The sequence below is a fragment of the Stenella coeruleoalba genome (assembly GCF_951394435.1).
Source record: "Stenella coeruleoalba genome assembly, chromosome: 3".
NCBI lineage: Eukaryota > Metazoa > Chordata > Mammalia > Artiodactyla > Delphinidae > Stenella > Stenella coeruleoalba.
In genome coordinates this window covers 171,077,331-171,103,808 of record NC_137148.1, presented here as the reverse complement: position 1 = coordinate 171,103,808, position 26,478 = coordinate 171,077,331, and the positions used below count along the sequence as shown (strand labels likewise).

The window sequence follows — 26,478 nt, the reverse complement described above, 5'->3', positions numbered from 1 at the left end:
GCTGTTCCAACCGTGATGGTTGCAAGAATCTATAAGTGATCAAAGTTCATAAAACTATACATGACCACCACCACCAGCAACGAAAACATGCATGTAAAAACCGGTGAAATCGGGCTTCCCTGGTGGCGCAGTGGTTAAGAATCTGCCTGCCAATGCAGGGGACACAGGTTCGAGCCCTGGTCCGGTACGATCCCACATGCCGCGGAGCAACTAAGCCCGTGCACCACAACTACTGAGCCTACGCTCTAGAGCCCGCAAGCCACAACTACTGAAGCCCGCACACCTAGAGCCTGTGCTCCGCAACAAGAAGAGCCACCTCAATGAGAAGCCCGCGCACCGCAACGAAGAGCAGCCCCTGCTCGCAGCAACTAGAGAAAGCTCGCGTGCAGCAACGAAGGCCCAACACAGCCAAAAGTAAATAAATAAAATAAAAATTCAAAAAAAAACCCCCCAAAACCGGTGAAATCCAAATATCTGTACCTGAGTTGATTGTATGGTACCAACATCAATTTCCTGGTTTTGACAACACACTGTAGGAATGTGAGATATCATCATTGGGGGAAGCTGGGTGAAGGGTACATAAGTGTGAAGGGTGCTAGTTCTGCACCCTTTTCAAAATAAAAAAAGTGTAGGAAAAGTAAAACAAAACCCTGAAGAGTCAGAGTTTGTGTGAGGTGAGGGAGGTCACCTGTACAATTGCGGAGTTGGATTCCCTCTTTACTTAAATTTTAGTATTTTCTTCATCATGGATTTTTTTTGCATTAATTTTATTTTTAAAAATACCGCACAAACATACTTACCTTGATAACTGAGTCATTTGGGGCGCTGTCTTAATTTTGCCTAATTCTTGCCCTGAGATTGATCATCTCAAGGGATGGGCCCTGAAATACACGTTTCTGTCCTCTTGCTTCCAGGTTTTGACACACGAAAGTTTGAGTACAGCGGCCCGTGGGCACTGGGGAGCCACGGAGAGCTCTTGAGCAGGGGAGTTTCCGGTTAGTGCAGATTCCAAAGGTTTACCGTGGGTGGGGAGGCGGAACTAGGGGGGCGGGGTGGGGAGGGGCGGTTCGCCGGCATCCCGGGAATTGGGCAGGGGGTCCGGCATTTCTCCTCCAGGGGCCAACCAAGGAGGTGTAGCGCCCGCGCTCCTTCGGCCGCGCTGGGACCCGGATGTACAGTGCGCGGGTCGCCCGGCCAGCCGAGGCTGTCCCGCGCTGCGCTCCAAGGCGGCTCACTGCACGCACTGGCGGCCGCTGCGCGGGCCAACCGTCTCCTCCCCCCACGTCGCCGGGCGCCCAGTCACGCACCTGGAGGCCGCCTCGCGCCGGGGGCCGCGGCACCTGGCTGCATTGTTGTCGCCTCCGCTGTCTACTCCCTCCCCAGACAGGACTCAGCACCCACCCCCACCTATGCCGGGCTCGTGCCCCTTTAAGAAGCCAGACGCGGCCAGGGGTGGGCGTGGTCGCCGCGAGCGAAGGGGGGGCGGTGTCGGGCCGCCCTGATTGGCCCGAGGCCCGGGCGGTGGCCGCGCGCGCCTGCGCAGTGCGCGGTCGCGCGCGCCCCGGGGAGGAGGGCGCGCGGGTGCTAATTGGCCGCGGTGGCGGCCCCGCCCGCGAGTGGAGGGTGATCACGTGACGAGACGGCTGGGGGCTCCCGGCGCGGGGGACGCTGGTGGCCAAGATGGCGGCGGAGCTGGTGGAGGCCAAAGTGAGTGAGCGGCGGCAGCGCCGGCCAGGGCGGGCGGGGGGGCGGGGGCCGGGCGGCCGGCCGAGGTCTGCGCCTTCCGCTCGGGGCCCCATAGTGCGGCCCGCCCGCGGCTCGGCGCCCGGCTCCCTCGCCAGCCCCTGGCCCCGGGGCTCCGGTTGCGGGCGGGGCGCGGGGAGGCCGGGGGCGGGGCCCCCCAAACCTCACCCCAGTTTTCGCGCCAGGGGTTCAGCCCCCAGGTAGGAGGTTGGGTTCTCCTACCTCCAACTCAAGCGGTTGGGGTCTGGACCTTCCTAAGAACGGGCACAGGGCCGCGCCTCCCAGCTTGAGGTACAGTCCCCCCGGACAGCATGACTGACTGGACTGCTCGTCCACTCCTCGAGTTCGGCGCTCTTTGGCCTGGGGGAGTGTCTGCGCCTCCCAGCCCCCCATGGTACAGTGGGCTGGTACATCTGGGTCTCAGCCTCCTCGCCTAGCTGACCAGGCTGGGGTTGGCGACTCCTGCCCAGAAAGGTCCCCTGACTTTTCTGCCACCGTTTCCACCATCCGGGGTGATGAGCTGGGGTCCTGAACTGCCCCCAAACACAGTGTGTCTCTTGGGGTCTCTACCCCAGGCTAGGGTTTGGAGCCAATATTCAGCTCCCGCTCTGGTCCCAGAGCCCCGCCCCCCTCCCGACACCCTCTTCACCCCGGAGTGCGCGCGGCGATAACAGCTTGCCCTCCCCGATGGGACTGAGCCCTGGCCCCTGTGTCGGCGCCTTCCTAATAACTCTCCTCTCAGCCTTGGGTCTTGGGCTCTGCCTTCCTCCTCCCTCTACCCTCAGGACAGCATCTGTGCTGCTTTGGACTGTTCCTGGGGTCTCTGGACCCCACACTCGCAGGATCAGACTCCCATTTCCAAACCTTGTCTGCTTCCCTTATACTCTACCCCATCGTGAGTCTACTGCTCAGATCACACTCCCTTCCCACACAGCCCCCAGAACCCCTGCTTTAGATCTGTTTATGCACCCCAGCTCTGGCATCTGAGGCACCCTTCTCTTTTTGTCGGTCTCTTACGTCGGTCCTTGGAGAGTCCCTGGCTGGTTGCAGGGTAGGGTATTTAGGAGGGCGATCACGTGACGGGACAGCTGGGGGCTCCCGGCGCTGGGGGACGCTGGTGGTTAGTTTCTAGTCTTTCTCCCCCGTATTCCTGTTTGGGGTCCACATTCCACATCCCATAGATGCCACCTCTTCAAGCTTGGGGCCCCTTTTAATCCTCTTGGGACTAAGCTGGGAGCATCCCTCTCCCGGGGTTGTATCTTCTCCCAGATGCCTCCCCGAGGTGAGGCTCCAGAACCCTTGCCCCTGACTAGGCTAGGGTTCTTCCCGGAGAAGTTTACTCAAGGCCGTTGATCCCAGGGAGGTGGGGGACCAGACCTTGCAGGACCAAGACACCGCCCCCTCCCCCTGCTGTTCTCCCCTCCCCAGGGTCCTGACCTGTAAATGTTTTCTTTCTCTTGCTCCTCCCTCTCCTTACATCTCCCTTCCCTTCCCACTGGGATCTGAAATGCGGCCCTCAGGGTTCTGTGATTATAGGGTATTAGCCCCATTCACCCCTGAGTGCCCTCTCCATATACCTGCATCACACACATGGCTGCCCCTCTCCGGAGTTTTGAGAAATTGAGACTTGCCCTAGAGATGCAGAGGTCTGAACTCTGCCAGCCCAAGGCAACAACCTGCGGCCTGAAGTCCCCTGGAGCCCTGAAATTTAACCTCCTCAGGCCGCTGTGGGGCTGTGGCTCTGGGCGCCCACCCCCACTCCAGCCAGAGAGTAGGATCTGAACTCTTATATCATCCAGGGCCTTGAAATATGATCTGATGAACTCTACTTCACCTTCCAGTGGCTGGGGCCCCCCTCCCCAATTAGATCAAGTTGACCCTTTTTCAAGTGCTCTAAAACACAAGCCTCATGAGCCCAGCCTGCTCCCATCCTAGGGAGCCTTCTTTCTCCTTCAGTCCCTTGCTGTCACTGTGGAGTGCCTACCTGTCATTGAAATGTCCCCCTCTTTTAGGTGCTTTCCCAGCCTTTTGTAGCGAGAGCCGGAGACTTTGTCTTTTGGGGTCCAGAATGGGCTGATCCGAGGGGAGAGCGAGGGGCTTGTTGATAAGCTTAGAAATCTGAGACACTCAACCTGAGGCCCCTGGGAGGGGCTTGGGGGTGGGGGTGGGGAGTGGTCTGGGAACTCCCTGAGAGGGTGTGTAGCATTCTGCACGGAGCTCTTAGTTCCTGGAGAGGCGCCCCTGTTTCAGCGCAGCTGCTGTTTCTCCACACGGCTCCGAAGAAGCCCAGAGTTGACGCTCTGGAAGCCGTTGGGGCCTGGCGCTGTTTATAAACACAGATCTGAGGGGCAGGCAGGTCAGGATGAAGCCGCGGCAGGAAGTGGTCTGCGCAGCACTTGGGGCTTCTTCCTGAACGTTTGCACCCTGCTTGCGCGGCCCCCCCTCCCTTCCAGTGTCAAGGGCAGGCTCCTCGGTGGTGGCAGCTGCTGAGAAATCCGAGTCATGAACATATGGCAGCTCGAGGGGTGTGCCCCGGGATGCGCGTGCATGAGGCGGCTCCGGATGGCCCCAACCTGGTGGAAGGGGTAGGTAGGGGCAGGGGCTCCCAGGGGCAGGAAGATGTGCTGTGGTCAGACTCTGAAAGGCCAGGCCCACCTGCCTTTGGCTCCATGGTGGGCGGTCAGCTTCCATATGACATTGCCTCTCCCCTGGAGCGCCTTGGGGCTCTTCCAGAAGAAACATCTTGTCTGCAAGTCTTTCTTCTCTGTTCAAGGTAGGAAGTCAGGCCGAGGGAGGCGAAGCCTCTTTGTTTTCAAAAGTGTTCAGACTCTTGGAGGGCCAGCAGACTGCTAGGCCCCCAAGCAGCGGGTGTACTGGGGAGTGAGGGGCTCCCAGGCAGCTGGGTGTGAGTGGAAGTAAGCAGCCTCAGGAGCCCGATGGCCCCGAGTCCAAATACTGCTAGCCCTGCTGCGGATGCACGGGGAGGCCTTGGGCCAGCTGCTTACCTCTCAGAGCCTCAGTTTTCTCACCTGTGTAATGGGCACCAGTCCTTGTGAGATTAGTGACCATGAAGGCCCTTGTGCTTGGCATTGGTGGGCGCTCTCCGTCTGCAGTGCAGGAGTAGGAGAAAGACCCTGCAGCAGGAAAAGCCTCCCCCTCTAAGCTTTGCAGGCAGGATGGGGCCTCCCCGCACCTTTGTCTGTGTCATGTTGGGCCCGTCAGACCCCTCTGCCATCAGCAGGAGCCTGGCGCCGTACAGCTGGAAAGAACGTTAGAGTTCCCATCTTGTCCAAAGTGCGGAGAAGCCTGACAGCAGACCCGGGGTCATCTGGGAACCTAGGGCAGGGTCTGGGCTTGAACCTAGGGCTCCTGACTCCTGGAGCCACGATCAGATTCCACAGCTCACTCTTTGACAGCCCGGAAACAGCAGCGCCTTGTGGCACGTAACCAGCCTGGCAGGGGGTCCCGCCCACCTCTGACCATCAGACTTTTTCTAGTTGAGTTTAAGTGATTTATTGGTTTCTTTGGGTGCTGTCCTGCCCCAGGCTCGCCAGCTTTCCATGTCCACTGTCATCGCTTGTACTTTCTCTTTCTCCATCCCCCACCCCGGAAGTGTCTTTTTCCCACCACATTTCACTCATCACAGGTCAGCTTCAGGGTTTGGCACGGGTGGCCCCCATACCCCGCTGGCCCATCCCTCCGGGATACTTTGCTTATGTAGCTTATCGGGGAGCCCAGAGGGTCACGGAGGGCAGGCCACTGCCGGCCAGTCCCACAGAAAACACTGGGCTCCACTGCTCTCTTGTATTTGGTCTGATTTCGTTGGAGGGGCCCTGCCAGGTAATAGTGGCCAGTCATCACTTTGCCACGGGTCAGTTCATAGCCTCTGTGGCTGCTGGATCCCCGCGCTCCTCTGTTGGGGCTGATCCTGCCCCCCAGGGGACATTTGGTGATGTCTGTGGGACGTTTGTGGTCGTCACGACTGGGGTTTGGGGGAGCTCTGGCATCGAGTGCGCGGGGCTAGGGATGCTGCTCCACACCCCACCATGCCCGGGATGGCCCCAGTGTCCACAGCACCAAGGGGAGGACGCCTGTGGGGGGGACCAGCAGACGCTTTGACGGCCTCGGCAGCGCTCAGCTGAAATCAGTCGGTGCTGGGGCAGCCTGGTAGAGAGGAGCCACCCCGGCTTCAGAGTATGGTTTGGATCTTGTCTGTAACTGGAGCTCACCCCAACCTGGTAGGGGTGTTTGAAGGATCAGAGTTAAGTGCATAATCACACGCCCAGCTCAGTCCCCGGCAGGTGAGTCAGTACTAAGCAAGCGGTGGCTACCATGCTCCAGACCAAAGGGAAAATGTGTTTGTGGCCGACCTTGGTCGAGCGCTCACTCTGCTTTACGTGCATCGCTTCATCTGGTCCTTCCCACATCCCGATGAGGTGGACCTGCCATCCTCCCTGACGAAGAGGCCTAGGTCAGAGAGGCCATCAGTGTTCTCAGCTGGAGCGCGACTGAGGCTGTTTATGGAGAAGCAAGATTCCCAGTTCCTGCCCTGGGGATGCTTTCAGGCTTGAAGATGGGAAAAGAGGACCTAAAATAGAAGCAGCTGGGGGTGGGGGGGTCAGTCAGACGAGCTTTTGCTGCGTTGGTGATGCTGAGGAAGGTTGGAGGGGGAGGACGGGAGCAGGGCTGAGCGGGGAGGGGGCCCCTCAGGGGAGGGCAAGGCGGCAGCCTGAGCACAGGCATGGAGGTGGGACCAAGCCCGCCGGTGGGACTGGGGCAGAAGCTGCCGCCGCCTCCTCCTGGGGGCCCCAGGCCGGCCAGCTGCTAGCAGGGTCTCACTTCACTGTCCCCCCAGCTGGCCCAGGCAGTCCCTCACCCTGGCAGCGTATCCCTCTGAACCTGTGTGTTTGTGGTTGCTCTTCCCCAGAACATGGTGATGAGTTTCCGAGTCTCTGATCTTCAGATGCTCCTGGGTTTTGTCGGCCGGAGTAAGAGCGGACTTAAACACGAACTTGTCACCCGGGCTCTCCAGCTGGTCCAGTTTGACTGTAGTCCCGAGCTGTTCAAGAAGATCAAGGAACTCTACGAGACACGCTACGCCAAGAAGAGCTCGGAGCCCGTGCCGCAGCCCCACCGGCCCTTGGACCCCCTGACCATGCACTCCACCTACGACCGGGCCAGCTCGGTGCCCAGGACTCCCCTCACGGGCCCCAACATTGACTACCCCGTGCTCTACGGGAAGTACTTAAACGGACTCGGACGGTTGCCTGCCAAGACCCTCAAGCCAGAAGTGCGCCTGGTGAAGTTGCCCTTCTTTAACATGTTGGATGAATTGCTGAAGCCCACCGAGCTGGGTGAGTCCCCGCCGCCCCTGTGGGCGGCCCCACCTTCTGAGTTCTCCCAGCGCCCAAGGCCAGCCAAGCAGCCAACCCAGAGCATTTTCTGGGGAGCAGCAAGGGCTGAGGGGCTGAGGGGGGCTTGTCCCTCCCAGGAAGCACAGGGGCCACCTTGGGGTCCTTGAATTAGTAACCTGTTGCCATGTAACAAGTTACCCCAAATCCCAGTGGCTCGAAACAGCCGACACCTCAGTTTCTGAAGGTCAGAACTCGGGAGCGGCCTGGCTGGGTGGTTCTGGCTTGGGGTCGCTCAGGGGGGTCACAGTCCACCTGTCGGCTGGGGGGCTGCCTAATCAGTAGGCTTGACTGGGGCTGGGGGCGGGGCGCTTACTCACGTGGTTGCCAGCTGCTGGCTGGAAACCCCAGTTCTTGCCGCCTGGGCCTCTGGGGGCTGACTGAGTGTCCTCCCAGCATGATGTGGTGGCTTGCTTCCCTCGGAACCATGATCGGGGCAGGGGGGCTGCGGTGGAAAGAGGGAGAGAGAAAGCATGTGCACCTGTGTGAGTGCATGACCCCACTGGAAGCTGAGGGCTCTCTCGCAGCCTCAGCTTGGAAGTGGCATATCTTCGCTTCTGCCACATTCCACTGGTCAGAGGAACCAACTCTGGTGCAACGTGGGCGAGGGCTCCACCATGCTGGACCACCAGGAGGCGGGGGCACTGGGGGCCACCTGCAAGGCTGGCTTCTGTGGTCTTACCCCTGGTGGCGAAGGGGCTGGAGGTTCGACCTTCCCTCCCGCCCCCTGCGGAAGGCTGTTTCCTAGTAGGTAGCCTGCGGGAGTGACCTCGGTCAGCGGGTTTAGGCCTGTCAACATGGGCCGGCCCGTCAGCACATGGCCAGGTGTGCCTCTGAGAGGCGGGGTGCAGCGCGAATAGAGGAGATGATGCCGGGGAACCTTGTCCTCGTTTCTCTGTCCCTTACGTTGACTGAGGGACAGGCCTGCTGTGTATCAGGCCTGTAGCAGCCCCCTCCCACCCTGATGACAGGGCTGGGAGTGGGTGTCAGCCTGGACTCAGCCTCAGATGCTGCCCTGAGCTCTGGGGCCAGGACACCAACCAGCCACAGCTTCCTGGGCCTCCAGGGCTCCAGAGAGCAAGTGGAATGCGATGGGGCTCCTGTCACCCCTGAGGTTTTACCAGGTGCCTGAATGTTCCTGGAGACCCCTCCTGCGACTCATCACCCACCCAGTCACACAGCATATACCTGAGCACCTGCTGGGTGGGCACCCATCAGGGGGTGCAGCAGGGAGCAGACAGAGCCCCCCACCCTTGTGGAGGTTCACTTCTAGCACCCCTTGTTCAGAACCTCGGGGTGCCCCTAGCCTACCCACGCTGTGGGTCCTGCTGCCCGTCACAGTAGGCCCTGGTCGTGAGTCGGTCCCTGTGTGCTGTGGCCGAGGTCACGGTCCCTCCATGCCCCCACCCACCGTGCCCTTGGCCCCGCGGCTCAGTCCCTCCCAACCGTGCTGACCCAGCAGCCTGCCTTGATCGTCCAGGGGGCCCTTGTCTGCACACAGGCTTTAGCTCCAGCCCCGGGCGCGCCTACCGGCCCCCTCCGTCCTGCCCTGGGTGGGGGGTGGGGGAGGGATGACGGCTCTCTCCGAGGTCCTGTGGCTCCAGGTGAGGCTGTAAGAGGTGGAGGAAAGTGCTTCAGGTGCTCCTGGCCCTGGGGTCTGAGGCCCCACACTCTGGCCCGGGGGCTCCGCCCTCCCCCGCCTTCTCTCTGACACCAGGAGGGGTTTCTCGCCAGCCCCCAGGTGGGGGGCAGGTTGGCTCACCAGCACCTATCGTGGGGGTGACGTGGCAGCACTGGGGACCCAGGGCCCCTTCCTGAGTTTCTCCAGGATGACCTTCCCTGTCTCTGCTCCCGCAATCTCTCTCTAGATGCCAGGACCCATCCCCCTGCCCCCTCCCAACCTCCCCAGACCTCCCACTCCCCCTGCAGGCTTTGGAGTCTCAGGCCTGGCTGGCTGGCTGGTTCTGGAGGTCGAGCTGAAGATTCAGACTCCTTCCTAAGGACTCAAGCACGATCTTTATATCAGGGAGGCTGTGTTTTTACAGGGAGGCTGCAAGGTGGGCTTGGGAGACTGCAAGGTGGGCTTGGCGCTGGGCGGGGGCCTGGGACTGGAGGTGACTTTGAACTCAGGGCCGGCAGCCTCCCTCCCCTGCCCGGACCATGGCCTTCCTTCCTGCCCGCAAACATGCAACCATTCCCGCCCCACAATGCATCACTTTGCCCTGAGCCCCCAGGGACCCCAGTCACCTGATCTCCGGGAGAGTCTGCTCCCCTGTCTACACCAGGAATCACTCTGCTCTTGGCTCAGAACAAAGAGGCCAACCCCACCCTGCCTTTGCTCCCACCCACTCCCCTGCCCCTCTCCCAGGATGTACCCTTTTCCCGAGACTCCCATCTCCTCAGGGACTCCCTGGGGGCTGCCCAGGTTCCTGGGGGAGGCCTCATCGAGCGCTGATGGTGGCCCTGAAGCCATCTGGTCCCTGCTGTTCCAGCACCGGCAGTTCTGTCCGCCCACCCCTCACCCTGGGCGCCTCCCCACAGGGAGTTCTGCAGCACTGGCATTGCCAGGAGCCACCTCAGGAGGCTCTAGCCAGCTTCCCCTCCCCCTCACCCCTGGTCATGCCCTGCCGACCAAAACGAGGCCCAAACAGTCTGGTCCTATTTCCCCGGAAGAGCCGCAGGCAGGCTCCGGGATGGAGACCGCGCCAGGCAGACAGGAGACATAAATCACGTGGAGGGGAATGTTCTGGTTGGGGGAGGGGAGGGGAATAATAGAGCCACAGACAGGGAGCTGGAAGGACCTTAGGAGAAAGATGATCCACTCCAGCGGGGGCTGGGGGTTGGCACCCAGAAAGGTCAGGAGACTAGCCCAAGGTCACACGGCATCCTGAGGGAAGGGACTCCGAGGCCGCGTGCTCAGCCATCTTCCCTCCTCTGACCCCCTCTCTGCGCCATTGGCACCTTGCTTCCCTGTGGGGAAGCCCTGGTACTGAACCACACGAAGGTTCTGGACCTCAGGCCTCTTCTCAGAACAGGGAGCCCAGCCATCTGGGCCAGGCACCCCCGGGGGCAGAGGCGCTTGCTGCTCACCCACAGCAGAACTCAGCGGGACCGGGGATGCAGTCTCGGGTCCAACACTGCTGCTTGGGGCTCAACCCTCTTATGGCCGGAGGGTCCCCTAAGCCTGGCCACTTGGGGTGTCAGCAGGCAGAGGCTGAGTGTCCGCTCTGGGAGGCCCAGACCTCAGGGCCAGGGAGCGTGGGAGAGACGAGGTACCATCATGAGACTCACCACGGGCAGAAGGAAGGAAACGCGACCTGTCCCACCGCTGCTCCCCGAGGCTCCCGGTGTCCTGTGGCCAGCGCCTTGTGGGCTGGGACCACTCCCGTGGCCCAGCAGGGTGAGCAAGCTGCCCCCCAGTTCTCCTTATGCTCCAGGACGTGGTCGGCGCTGACTCTGGTGGAGAGCCACTGGTCTAGCCCTGTCCCCACTGGGCAGGGCCAGTGTATCAATACGTCCCTCATTCAGGCTCCGAGCCCTTTGGCTGGTATTGCCCAAGCAAGGTAGTGGGGTCCCTGACCTGGCGAGTTTTGCCAGGAAGGTGCCCTAGAGGTGATTAAACGGTGACGGGCGAGGAATGCTCCGGTCAGGGAGTGCAGGGTTCCCCGGGGGCGGGGGGGGGGGGCAGGGCGCTGTCAGTACCAGGAGCCCCCTTATTGTGCATTTGTGGGGAGGTGGCAGTCAGGAAACCTTCCTGGAGGAGGTCACAATCCTATTGAGACCCAAGGGATAAGTAGCAATCAAGCCGGACAAAGGGGGTGGGTGGGTGAGTGTGTTCCAGGCAGAGGCCCGGTGGTGAGAGAGCTCATGAATGGAGGCCATTGTGACCAGAGTGTGGTGTGCCGCAGGCTGGGGAAGGGAGAGTAGCCTGGACGTGGGTGGCAGAGGCCAGAAAAACCAAGATCGGTGGGGCACGGGGAACGGTGGTGGCCGACTGGGCTGTCCTGAGGGCTTCCCAGGTCTTGTTCTTTCGCGTCCTTTCTGAGGTGGATAATACCCCTGCGGCAGGCCTGCCTGCCGCCCCACAGCCCAGCGTGGTACCCACCAGGCCCATGGGCTGTCTGTGGCATCCAGGGGCAGGTGGCCTGACCCACTGGGCTGGCTGGGCCTCCCCTGCCCATGGTGGTGGGAGGGGCTCCATCAGCTCTGCAGCAGGTGGGTGCCTTGGGGAGCACCCAGCATTACCTGTGAGGGGGCCCTCAGGTGGGCGTGTAGGTTGTCCCAGGCGAGGCCTCCAGCCCACCCCAAGTCCTGCCAGAGGTGGCTCACCTCCGCCTGCTGTGATCCCCCGACTTTGTGCCCGCCCCTGGCTTTAATCTGCCCAACCTCCTTCCTGGTGTCTTCCCCACACACTTTACCCCCAGCAGCCAGAGGAAGCTTTTATTTTTCTTAATTTTTAAATTTTTTATTATTTTTTTAAGATGATTACTTTTTTTTTCAGTATTTAATTTTTTATTTGGCTGCGCTGGGTCTTAGTTACGGCACGCGGGCTCTTAGTTGTGGCATGTGGGATCTAGTTCCCTGAACAGGGATCAAACTCGGGCCCCCTGCATTGCAAGCGTGGAGTCTTAGCCACTGGACCACCAGGGAAGTCCCCAGAGGAAGCTTTTAGAATAGCAGCTGGTCACGTTCCTCCTCCCTCCCCTCACCTCCTCTCTCTCGCCTGGCCTAACCCTAACCCTAACCCTCGCTTACTCTGCTCCAGCCTTCTCCAGCACTCCGGGCTTGGTCCTGCCCCAGGGCCTTTGCATGTGCTGTTCCTTCTGTCTGTCACACTCTTCCCAGGACACCCACATGGCCCTCCCTGCCCCATCATCGCCTGATCTACAGCTCATCTCCTTCACCTCCTTACCACTCTCTCCTCCTCTGGGGCCTTGCTCCCAACCCTGGCATTGTTGATCGCCTGGGACTGGCTTGTTCCCCACTGCATCCAGAGGACAGAGTGAGGTGGAGGTAGGTGAGCAAAGGCTTGGAGATGAGGAGCAGCCTGAAGGCTGCAGTGAGAAAGACATTGAGTCATTCCTTCAGTGCTTGTTCCTCCCGTAACCTCAAGAGCAGGAAGTCTGGGTTCCTCGCCCCGTGAGTGGAGGAGCTGGGATTCGAACCCAGAGCCCTTAGTTGGGGCTTGTACCCGTCCGCCCCCTCCTGTTGTGAGGCCCCTGCGCCCAGCCTGGGGCACCTGTTTTCCTGCCTCCTCCAGGACGCCCCCCGCCATCACCACTGGGGCCAGGCCTCAGCCTGGAGGAGGGGGCCTCGGGGGCCCAGGGGCAGGGGCTGCCTGCCGAAGGGCTTCAGGCCAATGAGAGGAAGTCCCTGCTGATCAAATTCTCTTATTTTTTTAAATTAAAAAAAAATTATTATTTATTTATTGATTTGGTTGCGCCGGGTCTCAGTTGCGGCAGGCAGGGGCTCCTGAGTTGCGGCATGCATACTCTTAGTTGCAGCGTGTATGTGGGATATAGTTCCCTGACCAGGGATCGAACCCAGGCCCCCTGCATTGGGAACACAGAATCTTAACCACCGCGCCACCAGAAGTCCCCCGATCGAATTCTTAAAATGTTCTTTTGTTTCTATTTAAACTTTTGTAAAAATATGTGTTCATCATAGAACACACTGGTTAACAGCGATGAAGTCACGCGCTTGTTCTTGTCGCTGCTGCCTTCTGTCTGCGTGTGCAACCTCGGATGTGTGGTGTGTCTTGACTGCTGGTTTGTCAGAACACCCCGCCCCCCGACCCCAGTATGTGGTGAGCACCTGCTGAGGTCATTAAATACTCGTCCCTGGTGACAGTTTGCAAGGCTGCCTGGCAGCCGCCTGCGTGTGCCAGGCCCTCTTTCGGGGTCTCTGATTGAGCCTGGGGGCTGAGTCCCTGGTCCACTGGCTCCTCCTGGGATTCCAGCTCCCTGAGGACCTTGGGGCAGGGGTTCTCCCTTTAGTCCCGGAGAGGCATTGAGGCTGAGGCCTTTGGGTGTGCTTGGGGCTGGGAGGGCATGTACCTCATCCCAGCCCCCAAGCCGCCTGGCAGGGGACCCCCATGGCCACCCTGCTGTGCAGCATGGGTGACAGGAGAGGTAGTTTTGGTTCTGTGTCCACGACGAACCAAAGACACGGGAAAATTGTGTTAATTCTTAGGAGGTGAGGGTTTGGGAGAAAAATGGAGCCTGGAAGGAGGTTGGGAGTGCCAGTGTCGCTGATGGGTTGGGGTGGAGGGTGCAGTTTTTAGATACAAGTACTCGGGGAAGGCTTCATTCCAGTGGCATTTGCACAGGCTTAAAACACACCAGGGCTGTGTAGATGGTTGGGGGAGGAATGTTCTGGAAGAGGGGATGGCGAGTGCAAAGGCCCCGAGGTATGTTCTTGGCAGGTGGGGAGCACAAGGAGGCGCCCAGGGTGGCTGCGGTGGAATCAAGGCTACCAGGGCTGGGGACAGAGCTTCCCCCGAAGCCCAGAGCTGGGGGGAGCCAGGAGACCGGCAAGGGGTCTTCATACTGATCAGATGAGCACTGCGGGGGAAGGGACCTCCCTGGGCGCGTTCGGAAATCCTCAACAACGGGATTGGCCAAGGGAGCTGATAGTGGGGGTGAGGGTGAGGGTCACGGACTCCGCCTGAATTTCAGCCCTGAAAGCTGGAAGGGTGGGGCTGCCACTGGTGGTGGATGGCCCAGGTCCGGGTTTGGGGGACCCCTGCCCGCTGTGTCCCAGCTGAGCTGGCAGCTGGCCTCCCACTGGCCACTTGGCTTCCTGGGGGAACAGTCGGCCACCCCAGGCTGATGGCACAGCAGAAAATCGGGATTCGGAATGCATCCCCTGCCTCTGCAGCAGGCTCACCTAGAAATAGGAGTCCTTCCGGGAAAGGGACTGCGCAGCCAGTTCTTCGGCAACCCCTCTCGCGGTTTCTGCAGGAAGAGCTCCTTGGCTGGCCGGTGCACCGTCCCCTCCCCTGCCTCCCAGGGGACTCTGTGGTGTGGGGGAGTATTTTTTTTGGCGGGGGGAGTATTTTTGACACGCCCCCCCCAGGCTTGGCGGCCCAGCTCAGATGTTGTGAGACCCCCTCCCCCCATAAATAATTGCCCGGGGCTCTTCGGGCGGGTCTGGGCGCATCTGCAGGTAGCCTACGTTCACCCCAGCCCTCCAGTTAGCCAGCCCTTCTCAGGGGCCCCAACCGGGTCTCCGGAGGGACCAGCCCTCCCTCCACAACGAGCAGGAACTGGCGGCAGCAGTGTGGCGGTTTCAGCAGCCACCTCTTCCTGAGCGCCAGCTCCGGCCCCGGCACTGTGAACCCCGAGAAACTGGTCCCTTGCGTGGAGGGCGCACAGGCTTGGGTGGGGATGGGGGCGTGGCTGAGCAGAGCTGGGGTACGAACCCCGGCCCGGGAGCTCTGGCTTCTGAGCCCGAGCTGCTTTTAAATTCAAATTGTGTTTCCTTTTTAAGTAGCCTACCCGAGGCTGCGCTTTGGAATTCAGAAGGTTCTGAAGCAGGGGTGGGCCGACCAGGCCTGGGCCCAGCCCCAGGGCTCCCTATTGTCCGCCCCCCACCCAGGCCGCGCCAGGCGGGTGCGGGCTCGCCCTCACCGGCAGCTTTCATGGTACAAGGCAGAGTGGGGACGTAGAAGCAGAAACAGTGTGGCTTGCCGAGCTGAAAATATTTACACTCCAGCCCTTTGTAGGGACAGTTTGCCCACCACTGTCCTAAAGGGTTTGCAGTATAAGAAGAGCAGACGCCTTACCTCCCCCGGCTCCAGGGCTGCGGTAGTGGCCACTTCTGGCACCCACCTTCCCCAGAGGCGGCTCTTGCACAGACCCCCTCCTTGGTTTTGGTTACACAAATAGCAGCCTGAGGTACACACTGCTCTGCACCTGCTCTTTCCACTTAAAACCATCTTGGGGATTAGTCTCTGTCGGAGCACAAAGAGCTGCTTAATTCGTGACTCCCTGTGTTCGCGGGAGCATAGTATTCCTCCACATAGGGCCTGGAGCCGATCTTCCTTTTTTGGCTGCGCCGGGTCTTAGTTGCAGCACACAGGATCTTTGTTGCGTCATGTGGACTCTTAGTTGCGGCATCCGGGGTCTAGTTCCCTGACCAGGGATCGAACCCGGACCCCCTGCATTGGGAGCACGGAGGCTTAACCAGTGGACTGCCAGGGAAGTCCCTTGTTTAGTTTTGGTGGGGTTTTTTTTTTGGTTTTGGTTTTTTTTTTGGCTTCATCAAATTTATTTTTAAATTGAAGTATGATTGCTTACAATCCAATATTAATTCCGGGTACAACACAGTGACTTGATATTTTTATTCGTTACAGAATGATCATCACTTCTCAGTGTAGTTTTAAAATTTTAAACATTGAGGTATAGTTTACATACAACGAAATCCACAGATATTTAGTGCGTAACTTGAGTTTTAGAGAATGCATGTGACCGAGTAACCCCAATGCCACCAAATACAGAACATTTCCATCACCGTTAAGTTCCCGAGGGGCCCCCCTCCCAGGCAGTCCTTGCCTTCCCCCGACCCCCAGAGGCCGCCTCTCTTCTGAGTTCTATCACCATAGATTAGTTTTGCCTGTTCAGGAAGGTGGTATAATGCACACGCAGCATGTACTTCTCTGTGTCTGCCTTCTTTGGCTCAGCTTTGGGGCTTCAGATTCGTCCGTGTCGATGCATGGACTACAAGCTTTACTGTATGAATGTACCACAGCTTGTCCATTTGTTCTTCCGTTGTGGGGCACTTGGGTTGTTTCCAGTTTAGAGCTGCCAGGAATAAATTAGCCAGGCGTTCTTGCACAGGTCTTTTTGTAGACATACTCCCATTTAATTGGGAAATAGCTAACAGCAGATTGCTGGTTACAGGGTAAGTGTATGTTTAACTTTACTAGTCATTGCCCAACAGTTTTCCAAAGTGTCTGTACCATGTTACAACCACCCCTACCCCCAGCAGAGAGTCCTGGTTGCTCCAGGTCCTTGTCAACACTTAGAATTGTTGGTCTTGTCATTTTAGCCACTTTAAGTGGACGTGTGGAGGTTTTCAACCAATCTTGCACTCCAGGGCCAGATCCCAGGGGCCCTGGCTGTTTGCTAAAATTTTGTTAAGGATTTTTTACATCCACGTTCATGAGGGATATTCAGCTGTGTTTTTCCTTTCTTGATGCATTTTTGTCAGGTTTTGGAACCAGGGTTATGCTGGCCTCATTAAAATGAGTTGAGGGGCTTCCCTGGTGTCGCAGCGGTTGAGAGTCCACCTGCCAATGCAGGGGACACGGGTTCGTGCCCCAGTCCGGGAAGATCCCACATGCCGTGGAGCGGCTGGCCCGTGAGCCATGGCCGCTGAGCCTGCGCGTCCGGAGCCTGTGCTCCGCAACGGGAGAGGCCACAACAGTGAGAGGCCCGCGTACCGGGGGAGGGGGGGAAATGAGTTGAGACGTGTCCTTCCTCCTCTAGTTTCTGGAAGAGTTTATTTATTTATTTGTTTTTGGCCATGCCGCACATCTTGCAAGATCTCAGTTCCCTGACTGGGGATTGAACCTGGGCCCCGGCAGTGAAAGCCCAGAATCCTAACCACTAGGCCACCAGGGGACTCCCTGGAAGAGTTTATATAAAGTTTATATGGTTTCTTCCTTAAACATCTGATTGAATCCACCAAGCTGGACCTGCAGTTTCCTTTGTGGAAAGGTTTTTAATTATGAGTTCAGTTTTTTTAACCGATAAAAAGCTTTTCAAACTTCCTATATGTTTTGGTGCCAGTTTTCATAGTTGGCATCTTTGGAAGAGTTTGTTCATTTCATCTAAATTGTCAAATTCATTGGCATGAAGTTACAGCCCCCTATTGAAGGCTATAGAATCTGTACTGATGTCCACCTTTCATTCATGATAGTTTGTGTTCTCACGATCTTATCATTCAGTCTAGCTAGGTATGTATCAGAGAACTTTGGCTTTGTTGGTTTTCTCTGTTGTTGGCTTTTTGGTTCATTGACTTCCATCTTTATCTTTAATTTTCTCCCTTCTAATGGCTTTGGCTTTTAGTTTGGGCTTCTTTTTCTAGCTTCTTGTGGAGGAAGCATACATCATTCATTTCAAACACTTTTCATTCTTTTTTAATAGAAGCATTTAAAGCTATAGCTTTCCCTCTCACAACTGCTTTAGCTGCCTCTCACAAGTTTTGGAGTATTGTATTTTCTCGTTCAGTTCAGAGTGCTTTCTGATCTCGCCTGGGCTTCTCAGTACAGTTATGACTGAGAGTGAAGAGCCAAGGTCTCCATCCCCGGCAGACTCCATCCCCTTCACTGCCAAGGTCTCCATCCCCGGCAGACTCTCTCCCGACTTCTGCACCCAGTGCTCCATGATGGCGAGCAGGGCTCTGTGTGTGCTGTCCCTGCTGCCCTCCTCACACCTCCCGCTGTGAGCCAGGCCAGGCTGCTCTGTGACTCTTATTTTGTGCACTTGGAGGTTCACTGCCAGTTCACTTCCATATCTCCTTGGACAACCCGTGAGTGCCAGAGGCAGGACCTTGTTCAACTTGTCCCCATTCCCTCTGGCAGTGCCGTGCTGAGAACTCATTACGTGCGGGGCCTGGGCCGAGTGCTGCATGGTTGGGTACATGGCTCACCAGATGCCCGGAACAGCCCTGGGAGTTGGGGACAGAGTTGTTACTGGCGTCTCACAGACCTGGAGAAGGTGGCTGGCCCGAGGGCACGCGGCCTGGTGTGCTGCATCCTGCTGGCCCAGCAAAGCTCTTCTGCCCCCGCCGAGCAGTTCTCGGTCCTCTTGAGTAGATGCCTGAGCCCCAGAGGGCTGAAGAGGCTGCTGCTCCCCGAGTGGCCCTCAGTGGGGGACATGGGGGGGCATGACTGCTCCCTGAACCATGGGCTTTGGTTCTCCTTACCCAGGAAGGGGCAGGATCCCCCAAATACATCCCACCTGGGTGGGGCTCAGCTTCCCATTTCCTACTTCCCAGTCTGAAGAGGGCCAGGCCTGTAGGAATGACTGTGGTCGGTGCCCTCGCCAGGGAACAGACGTGACCCTGACCCCAAATTTGTCTCCAGTTCCACAGAATAACGAGAAGCTTCAGGAGAGCCCGTGCATCTTTGCCTTGACGCCCAGACAGGTGGAGCTGATCCGGAACTCCAGGTGCGCTGTGCCCACCCCCTGCCCGCCTCTGTGGCAGCCCAGGGCAGCCTTCGCCAGGCCCGCAGCAGACCCTGGGCTCAGCGTGGCGGGGAAGGGTGGCCCCCACCCCGTGCTCATGGCCCGCGCATTCTCACCACCTTTGACCCACAGCCCCAAGGTGGGCCAATCGTCCCCCTTTAACAGGGTCCCCTCCTCACTGCTCCGGACATCAGGGTCAGGGCACGTTCTCTGTGGGGTGTGGAGCAGCATCCCTGCCCGCACCCCCTTGACGCCAGGAGCACCCCAGTCGTGGCCACCACAGATGTCCCCAGACATCCCCAGTGTCCCCTGGGGGCAGAGCTGCCCCCGGTGAGCAGATGAGGGATGCAGGCTGGTTCCAGGGCTCTGACTCTGCTCTCTGAGGCCTTCAATCTCCAGCTGAGATAGAAGTCACCATTAGGGTTGCCATTCCTCGGGCACAAGGCCCACACCCACCAACCCTCTTACTATCTGTACCAGCCCCCCATTTTCCAGATAGAGGCGGTCATTTGCCCAAATCACCCGTGAGTAAATGTCAGGAGAGAACGCTCTAGGCAGTACCCTTGGCCTTCGGTCGCCATGGGAAGGAAGTAGTGGGTTAGTCCGTCTGGCTGGTCCCCCCAGTGAAGGGTCAGAGGTGGCTGCTGGGCGCTGTCCTGCTATTGACCCTCCCCTCCTCCCCCCCGCACAGAGAACTGCAGCCTGGGGTCAAGGCCGTGCAGGTCGTCCTAAGGTAAGCCCAGGTGTGGCCCAGGCCCGGGGGTGGGTGGGGACACGACCCTTGCCCACCTTCCCTTCCTGTAAGAGAGAGAGAGAGAGGGGGGGGGGGGGGGAGAGAGAGAGAGAGAGAGAGAGAGAGAGACACACACACACACACACACACACACACACACACACACACACACACACACACACACACACACACACACACACACACACACACACCTACCTCTGCTATCTGGCCTTGTCCGTGGGTACACCAGCACGCAGCCCCACTCTAGATACGGGTCCACCCTCGCCCCCCATCTGTCCTCCCCGCCCCTCCCAGCGTGCCCTCCCCTGCCCGAGGTGCCCGTGGCCCTATGGTCCCCGGTGTCCTTGCAGAATCTGCTACTCAGACACCAGCAGCCCTCAGGAAGACCAGTACCCACCCAACATCGCCGTGAAGGTCAACCACAGCTATTGCTCGGTCCCGGTGAGTGGGCCCCCCAGATCTGCTGTGGGGGCGAGGCAGAGAGTGCAGAGTGGGGCGGGTGGGACACATGGAACACCTTGTGATGGGCGCAGCCATGGTGTCTGCTTCCAGGGCTACTACCCCTCGAACAAGCCAGGAGTGGAGCCCAAGAGGCCGTGCCGCCCCATTAACCTCACCCACCTCATGTACCTGTCCTCGGCCACCAACCGCATCACCGTCACCTGGGGGAACTACGGCAAGGTGAGCAGGCCCTGGAACTCCCTCCCTCTGCCCTCCCTCCCCTGCCCACCCCACCTCCATTGGCGCAGCCCTGACTCCGCTCCCCTCCCCCACCGCCAGAGTTACTCCGTGGCCTTGTACTTGGTGCGGCAACTGACCTCCTCGGAGCTGCTGCAGAGGTTGAAGACCATCGGGGTCAAGCACCCGGAGCTGTGCAAGGCACTGGGTGAGCCCCGGGGCTTTCTTGCACTGCTGGGTGGGGCTCCCCACGGTCCCTGGGGGTGGCCATGGCTCCATCACTGCTGACCCAATTTGCTGGGCACAAGGCACAGGCCTGGTCCTCAGGAGCTTGTTGCCTGTGGGGGACCTGGACCTCCCCGGGTCTGGCCATCACCCTGGCGGTTGGGGAGCTCTGGGAGGTCTCTGGAGGATACAGAAGGAGGAGGGGGAGCCAGGCAGCGAACCATCAGTGCAAAGGCCCTGAGGCAGGGATGGGCTGGGTGTGCCGAAAGCCCCCCAGTGAGCTCCGTGAATGGGGCGAGGAGAGCCGGGGTTGGTGGGCGAGGAGGCTTGGAGGGCTTGCGGGGGGGGGGGGGGGGAGAAGACCCCAGGTGATCAGCTTTCCAGGCGGGTGCTTCTGGCGGCTGTGCGGGACCGGGAGGGGGCGGGGGCCAGCTCTCAGCGGGAGCGGAGGATGGATTCCCAGTGGAGGCACACGTGATGATGAGGGTCTGCACCGGAATGCTGAGATCATTGGTTTTTTTTCTTTTTTGTACTTTTAAGAACCAGAAAAAAGGGGGTGGGGATACGCAGAGCATTAAAAAACCCCAGAAGAGCCACTCAGACGGGCAGATAGAACCTTCCTGTGTCCTGCCCCGGGGGCTGCCTACCACACAGCGGGGGCTCAGGAGTTCCCTCTCTGGTCGCCTGGAGGCCCTTGTGGGGTGCCTTCTGACTCCATCCTCACTGCGGATGGATCCAAGCAGTGGGGCCTGGCCACGTCCCAGTCTGACCAGTGGGGACACTGAGGCCAGTGTGGCAGAGTTAGGGCTCTGTGACCCCAGGACCTCAGCCTAGGCACCCTGCCCTGCCGCCTGCCTGTTTCCTCAAATGGCCCTTTCTTCGATCCCCCCCCACCACCTGCCCGCTTGGCAGGTTCAGGCATTGGCGCAGGACTGGGCAGGGCTCATCCAGGCACCCGTGGGCCCCAGGGTGGGGACGGGCATGGGGAGGCCTGGCTTAACTCCTCCGTGACCGGCCTGGAGCCAAGGCCTGGGGCAGTGCAGGGGCCGCGGCAGCATATGTCGCAGCTCATGGGAAGCCCGGGCCCCTGCTGGGGTGGGCAGGGCCTCCCCTCTGAAGCAAGCCCCCAGCTTCCTTCCCACAGCCAGCTCAGGCTGGGCATCGTGCCTGCTGGGTTGCTGTCTGCTGGCAGCTGGGAAGTCCTGTTCTCTGTCTCACTTGAACCCTTCCTGCTGCACGTGCCCTCCCTCTATTAGGTAGAGGAGGACTGAGGCCCTGCTTTGAAGCATGATATGCACTGCACCCGTCCTCAGCTGCCCAGGGTCTTTTTGAGGGGCCAGGGTCTCTGGGTCTACCATTTATCTGCACCTGTTAGCCAGAGATGGGAGCCACAGGGTGACTGAGGACAGTAGGGGCATTGAGGGGGTGGGAGGACAAGCTGGCAGGTCACCCTCGACCCCGTGTGGGAGGCGGAGGAAGGCTCTCTGGAGGAGGGGACGCAGGCGTTGTATCAAGGAGGGAAGGGCAGTCCCATCGTCCAAGACGAGTGCCCTCCACTCTGCAGGGCCCGGGCATAGTCCTGAGCCATCTGGGGATGGAGCTGAACCGCTGCCCCTCTCAGGTTGGTTGGCCAGCCTCCCTGCGCCCCCTGCAGGCCCATCCCCAGGGCTGCAGTGGGCCAGTTTCCTTCCAGGCTTTTTTCCTCCACCTCGTGGGCTCAGCGTGCCGTGGCTTTATGGTGGGTGCCCGCTGTCTTCTGATCTGTTAGAGAAGCAGACTCGGACAGTGCAAGGGAGCTGTGCTCGTGGGCTCACCCGCCCTCTGAGGGTCCCTGGTGGGGCTCTCCTGGCCTTGGGGCGTCCCAGCCCTTGGAGTGGTGCGGGAGGTCCTGGCCGGTTTTCATCAGAGCGAACAGTCACAGCAGGTGGCCGACGGCAGCTCTTTGTTGCCTGGATCTTTCCAGAAAAGGGCAGTCTTGTTGGGGGGCTGGCCCCCCTCGTTGTGCACCCAGGTTATTGTCAAAAATAAATGTCTGCTGCCGAGGGCTTTTTTTCTTTTTTTGTCTGCATTGGGTCTTCGTTGCTGCGCGCAGGCTTTCTCTAGTTGCGGCGAGCGGGGGCTACTCTTCGTTGCGGTGCACGGGCTTCTCATTGCGGTGGCTTCTCTTGTTGCAGAGCATGGACTCTAGGCACACGGGCTTCAGTAGTTGTGGCACACGGCTCAGTAGTTATGGCTCGCGGGCTCTAGAGCGCAGGCTCAGTAGTTGTGGTGCGTGGGCTTAATTGCTCCGCGGTACGTGGGATCTTCCCGGACCAGGGCTCGAACCCGTGTCCCCTGCACTGGCAGGCGGATTCTTAACCAGTGCGCCACCAGGGGAAGTCCCTGCCCAGGGCTTTTTTTTAACATAGATTCTCCTCGTAGTCCTGGGCCCTGGAGCTAAAGCATGTGCCTCATGGTCCTGGGAGGTGAATATGGGGTGCTCACCGTGTCTAGCTGAGGCAAGGGGTGCTGAGGGTGTTCACTGCTGCCCTCCCGAGCATCTCTGGCTGCTGGGAAAACCTGCCCCTCGGCCCCGCTGACACCAGCCGCCCCTTCCCCACAGTCAAAGAGAAGCTGCGCCTGGACCCCGACAGTGAGATTGCCACCACTGGCGTGCGGGTCTCCCTCATCTGCCCGGTGAGTCGGGGCGCGCGGGTTTGTGGGTGCGGCTGGGTGGACAGTGCTTGCTGCGCAGCTGCTCACACCCATCACCTCCCACCCCCACAGCTGGTGAAGATGCGGCTGTCGGTGCCCTGCCGCGCGGAGACCTGCGCACACCTGCAGTGCTTCGACGCCGTCTTCTACCTCCAGATGAATGAGAAGAAGCCCACCTGGATGTGCCCGGTGTGTGACAAGCCAGCCCCCTACGACCAGCTCATCATCGATGGGTGAGTAGCTGGGGCGCACGGGGGCCCCACCGCCTGCCAGGCTGTGCTGGGCTTGGCCCCTTGCCTGTCTGGGCCTCTGGAAGGAGGAGAGGGGCCATGCAGCTTCTGAGGCTTCCTGGGGCATCCGGGCTACCCAGCAGCACCCTGTGGCAGCTCTGCAAGCCCTGGGCTACAGAGAGAGGTGGGTGTCAGCCCTGTGGGACTTGTCAGGGCCTTTGCTGTTTGGGTGGCAATGGCGTAGCTTAGACTTCAGAAGTGGGGCTCCAGATCCACGAGGTCCACTGTTGCTCCCCACGTCACCTTGCGTTTTGTGAGTCTGTTCCTCCCCCATGTAAAACAGGGACCCGAGAACCCCTAGCTTCCACCCTATTGCACAATTCGGGGAGCTGCTTCTCAAATGGCGTTCAGCAAAGGCTTGATCACATCCTCCACATAGGAAGGTGAAGGGGACGCACGTCTTCCCAAAACTCTGACCACCTTCTGTTGGGCCCTTTCCTAGGTGACACCAGCGTGCGGCCAGGCTGTCCCCTGAGCCTAAGCAGCAGGCCCTCCCCATGCCGCAGGGGGGACAAGGGGAAAAAGGCCATTCTCCCTAAAAGGGAAACTTTGCTCTGGTCTTAAGTTTCCAGAAACTGAGCCCAGCACCTGACTGACTGGCTCCTGCCAGGCGCCAGCCACACCCACTTCTGTCCCCAGAGCCGGGGCTGGGGTAGGGAACCTGGTGGCCCAGGCAGGAGCGGACCATGGGGCAGCCCTAGACCGCTGGCTGCATGGCCCCCGCCCGCACACAATGGCTGAGGCGCGGCTGGGGTGTGTGCCACGGGGAAGGGGGTAGCCCTGACCTGCAGTGGCCGCGTGTGAACTGTCCCCACGATCGGGCACTCGTCTCCCTCTGGTCACTGCACTCGAGGTCTCAGAAGCCCTCCCTCCCAGCCGTCCAGGGAGGTGGACCTTGATCTTCCTCTCCTTACAGACGAGGAGACAGATTCAGAAGGGGTGGCCACCAGCCCAGGCCCCCAGCTCACAGGTAGCCAGGCAAGGACTTCAAACCCAGCCTGACCAGCTCTGAGCCTGGGTCCCCTCCCTGGAGGAGCCGAGCAGCCACCCCAACGCTGTCCAGCCTTGGGGTGGAGTGAGGAGGCCCCTGGGGCCGGGCACAAGGGCTGGGCCTGAATGGCAGCTCTGTTCCCAGCCTGGCAGCTGTGCAGCCCAGGGCCCGCCTTCCCCGCCACAGGCCTAGAGCAGGTCACTCAGGCCCGGGTGGTGGTTACTGACAGCTCTAGGGACAGATGGGGCTGGGGCTGGGTAGTGTGACTGTGCCCCACACGGACTGCCATTCCATCAGCCCATGCGGCCTGGGTATAGCCAGGGAGGCTTCCTGGGGGAAGGGTCCTTGGGTCGTGCATTTATTCCACAAGGCCCTGCCACTTGGTTTCTGGCCCTTAGCTGGGTGGCTTCGGGGTCAAAAGGACTCCATCCCAGACCCTGCCTTCAGGGAACTCCCAGCTGGACGTGTGGGATGGGAGGACCGAGCCAGAGACAGACATTCCTGTTGCTTGTGCTCTGTTTGGAGAAGAGGAGCAGTAGAGTAGGGCTTTGGAGGGTGAGTAGGAGTTTTCCAGGTGCAAAGTACGTTTCAGGCAGAGCTGTAGTCATACTGTGGTGACCCTCTGCCGTACTATGGCAGAGCTGTATTCATACTATGGTGATGGGGCTGGGAGGGGCCCCGTCTGCCACAGAGGGTGTCCTGGAGAAGGCCTCCCTCCTGTGTGATCATGACAGGTGGTCAGAGTCACCTGGAGGCAGGTGCAGTGTTGATGCTGAACGAACGCTGGGGGCTCTGGTGTGTCCCTGCTCCCGGTCTGGCATGGGCCCCCGCCCCGAACCTCAGGTCAGCAGGTGCGGCCAGTGCTGTCCTGAAGCCACTTTTGGAGAGCAGGAAGTGGCTCAGTGAGCATCCCACCCCCAGCCAGGGGAGCAGGGTGGGGCCCAGGAGTCAGCAGGCCCTCCTCCTGCCCCCAGGCTCCTCTCCAAGATCCTGAGCGAGTGCGAGGATGCCGACGAGATCGAGTACCTGGTGGACGGCTCGTGGTGCCCAATCCGTGCCGAGAAGGAGCGCAGCTGCAGCCCCCAGTGCCCCATCCTTGTGCTTGGTGAGGCCTCAGCCGGGCTTTGCCCGAGTTTCTGTTCCCAGAGTTTGCCGATTGCTGAGTTTGACTCTATCCCACTGCGTGGCCTTTTTATCTGAAACGCGACCGTCCCGGTGGAGTTGATCCCCCTGGAGCGGGGCGTCTGAGGTGGTTAGTGAGCACCTGCTGTGTGCCGGGCCTCATCCAGAGCACGGGGGAGCCGGTGGCCTGAGGCCACCTCGCTCCGTCCTCCGAGGTGTGCTGCTGCACAAGGCTGTCCCCGCCCCTCGCCGGCCTTGATTTCCTTTCTCTGCGGGTCACCTACCATCCTGAGCATCTGTCCCTGTCTCTCTTCCGCAGGCACCTCGGATGCTAATGGGCTCCCAACCACCCCCAACGTCAACGGCGGGGGTGGCAGCGCGCTCGGGGGCGCGGGCGGCGGGGGCGGCGCGGCGGGAGGTGTGGAGAACGGGAAGCCAGGAGCTGATGTGGTGGACCTCACGCTGGACAGCTCGTCGTCCTCGGAGGAGGACGAGGACGAGGACGAGGAGGACGAGGACGAGGACGAGGATGGCCCCCGGCCCAAGCGTCGCTGCCCCTTCCAGAAGGGCCTGGTGTCGGCCTGCTGACCGCTGGCCACCGCCGCGACCAGCCGGACACTCGACTTTCCTGGTGCTCACCACGCAGAGGGGCGCAGGCGGGCCTCGGGCACAGCGGGAGGAGTGATTTTTGTTTTTTTTTTTCTTTTTATTGTTGTTCATTTTGTTTTTCCACCCCTTTCCCTGGCTCCTGGCACCTGTACCTCTGGACTCTCCTATCGGAGGATTAAAAAAAAAAAAAAAAGTAAAACGACAAAAAAAAAGTCAAAAAAAAAAAGAAAAACAAACAAAAATCAAACTTAAAAACAAGACAAGCCACCCACACAGCCACTTCCCTGGCCGGAGTTGGAGCCCGAAGTCAGAGCCAACCCTGGGAAGGGCGGGTGGGCCCAGGTCGCCGCGCCCCCCGGACGACCATTCCAGCTGGTGCGAGGGACCGGGCGGTGGGGATGCGGGGAGGACAGCCTCTCCCCCGGCAGCAGACCCCGACTCTGACGTTCGTCTGTTCCTTTGCTTTCTCTCCCTCTGCAAGCGTGTCCTCTCCTGAGAGCCGGGAGCAGGGAGCGTTTTTTTTTTTTTAGCCAAGAAGCCATGGAGTGGGGGGGGGGCTGGGGGCGGGGCCGGGCAGTGGGGGGCGGGGCGGGGGGGGCCAGGGAGGGTTTAGCCACAGATGTGTTGTATTTTTTGAAAGTGCAATAACTTGGTATTTTGAAGACCCGGCGTGTGGCCAGGACCCCCGGCGGAAGGCGGGGGCCCCAGAGCGCGGCACCGTGTGGCGTGGGGGGGGTCTGTTTTCTAGCCAGCTACCTCGGTAACT

The 26,478-nt window shown here is 59.8% G+C and overlaps 1 protein-coding gene across 2 annotated transcripts; it reads left to right on the top strand.

Moving 5' to 3' along the window:
- Nucleotides 1-1,565: 1,565 nt before the first annotated feature.
- PIAS4 (protein inhibitor of activated STAT 4) lies at nt 1,566-25,954 on the top strand. Of its 2 annotated transcripts, none has more exons than XM_079917517.1 (11): nt 1,566-1,707; nt 6,671-7,097; nt 18,247-18,331; nt 19,041-19,082; nt 19,454-19,544; nt 19,656-19,784; nt 19,884-19,989; nt 22,609-22,682; nt 22,773-22,933; nt 24,956-25,086; nt 25,423-25,954. In XM_079917517.1, the coding sequence occupies exons 1-11, from the start codon at nt 1,681-1,683 to the stop codon at nt 25,689-25,691; spliced, it is 1,542 nt and encodes a 513-aa protein (XP_079773643.1). In that variant the 5' UTR covers nt 1,566-1,680; the 3' UTR covers nt 25,692-25,954. The 2 variants fall into 2 exon arrangements, with proteins under 2 accessions (XP_079773643.1, XP_079773644.1); XM_079917518.1 differs by having other exon boundaries at nt 1,571-1,707; nt 6,707-7,097.
- Nucleotides 25,955-26,478: the final 524 nt, after the last annotated feature.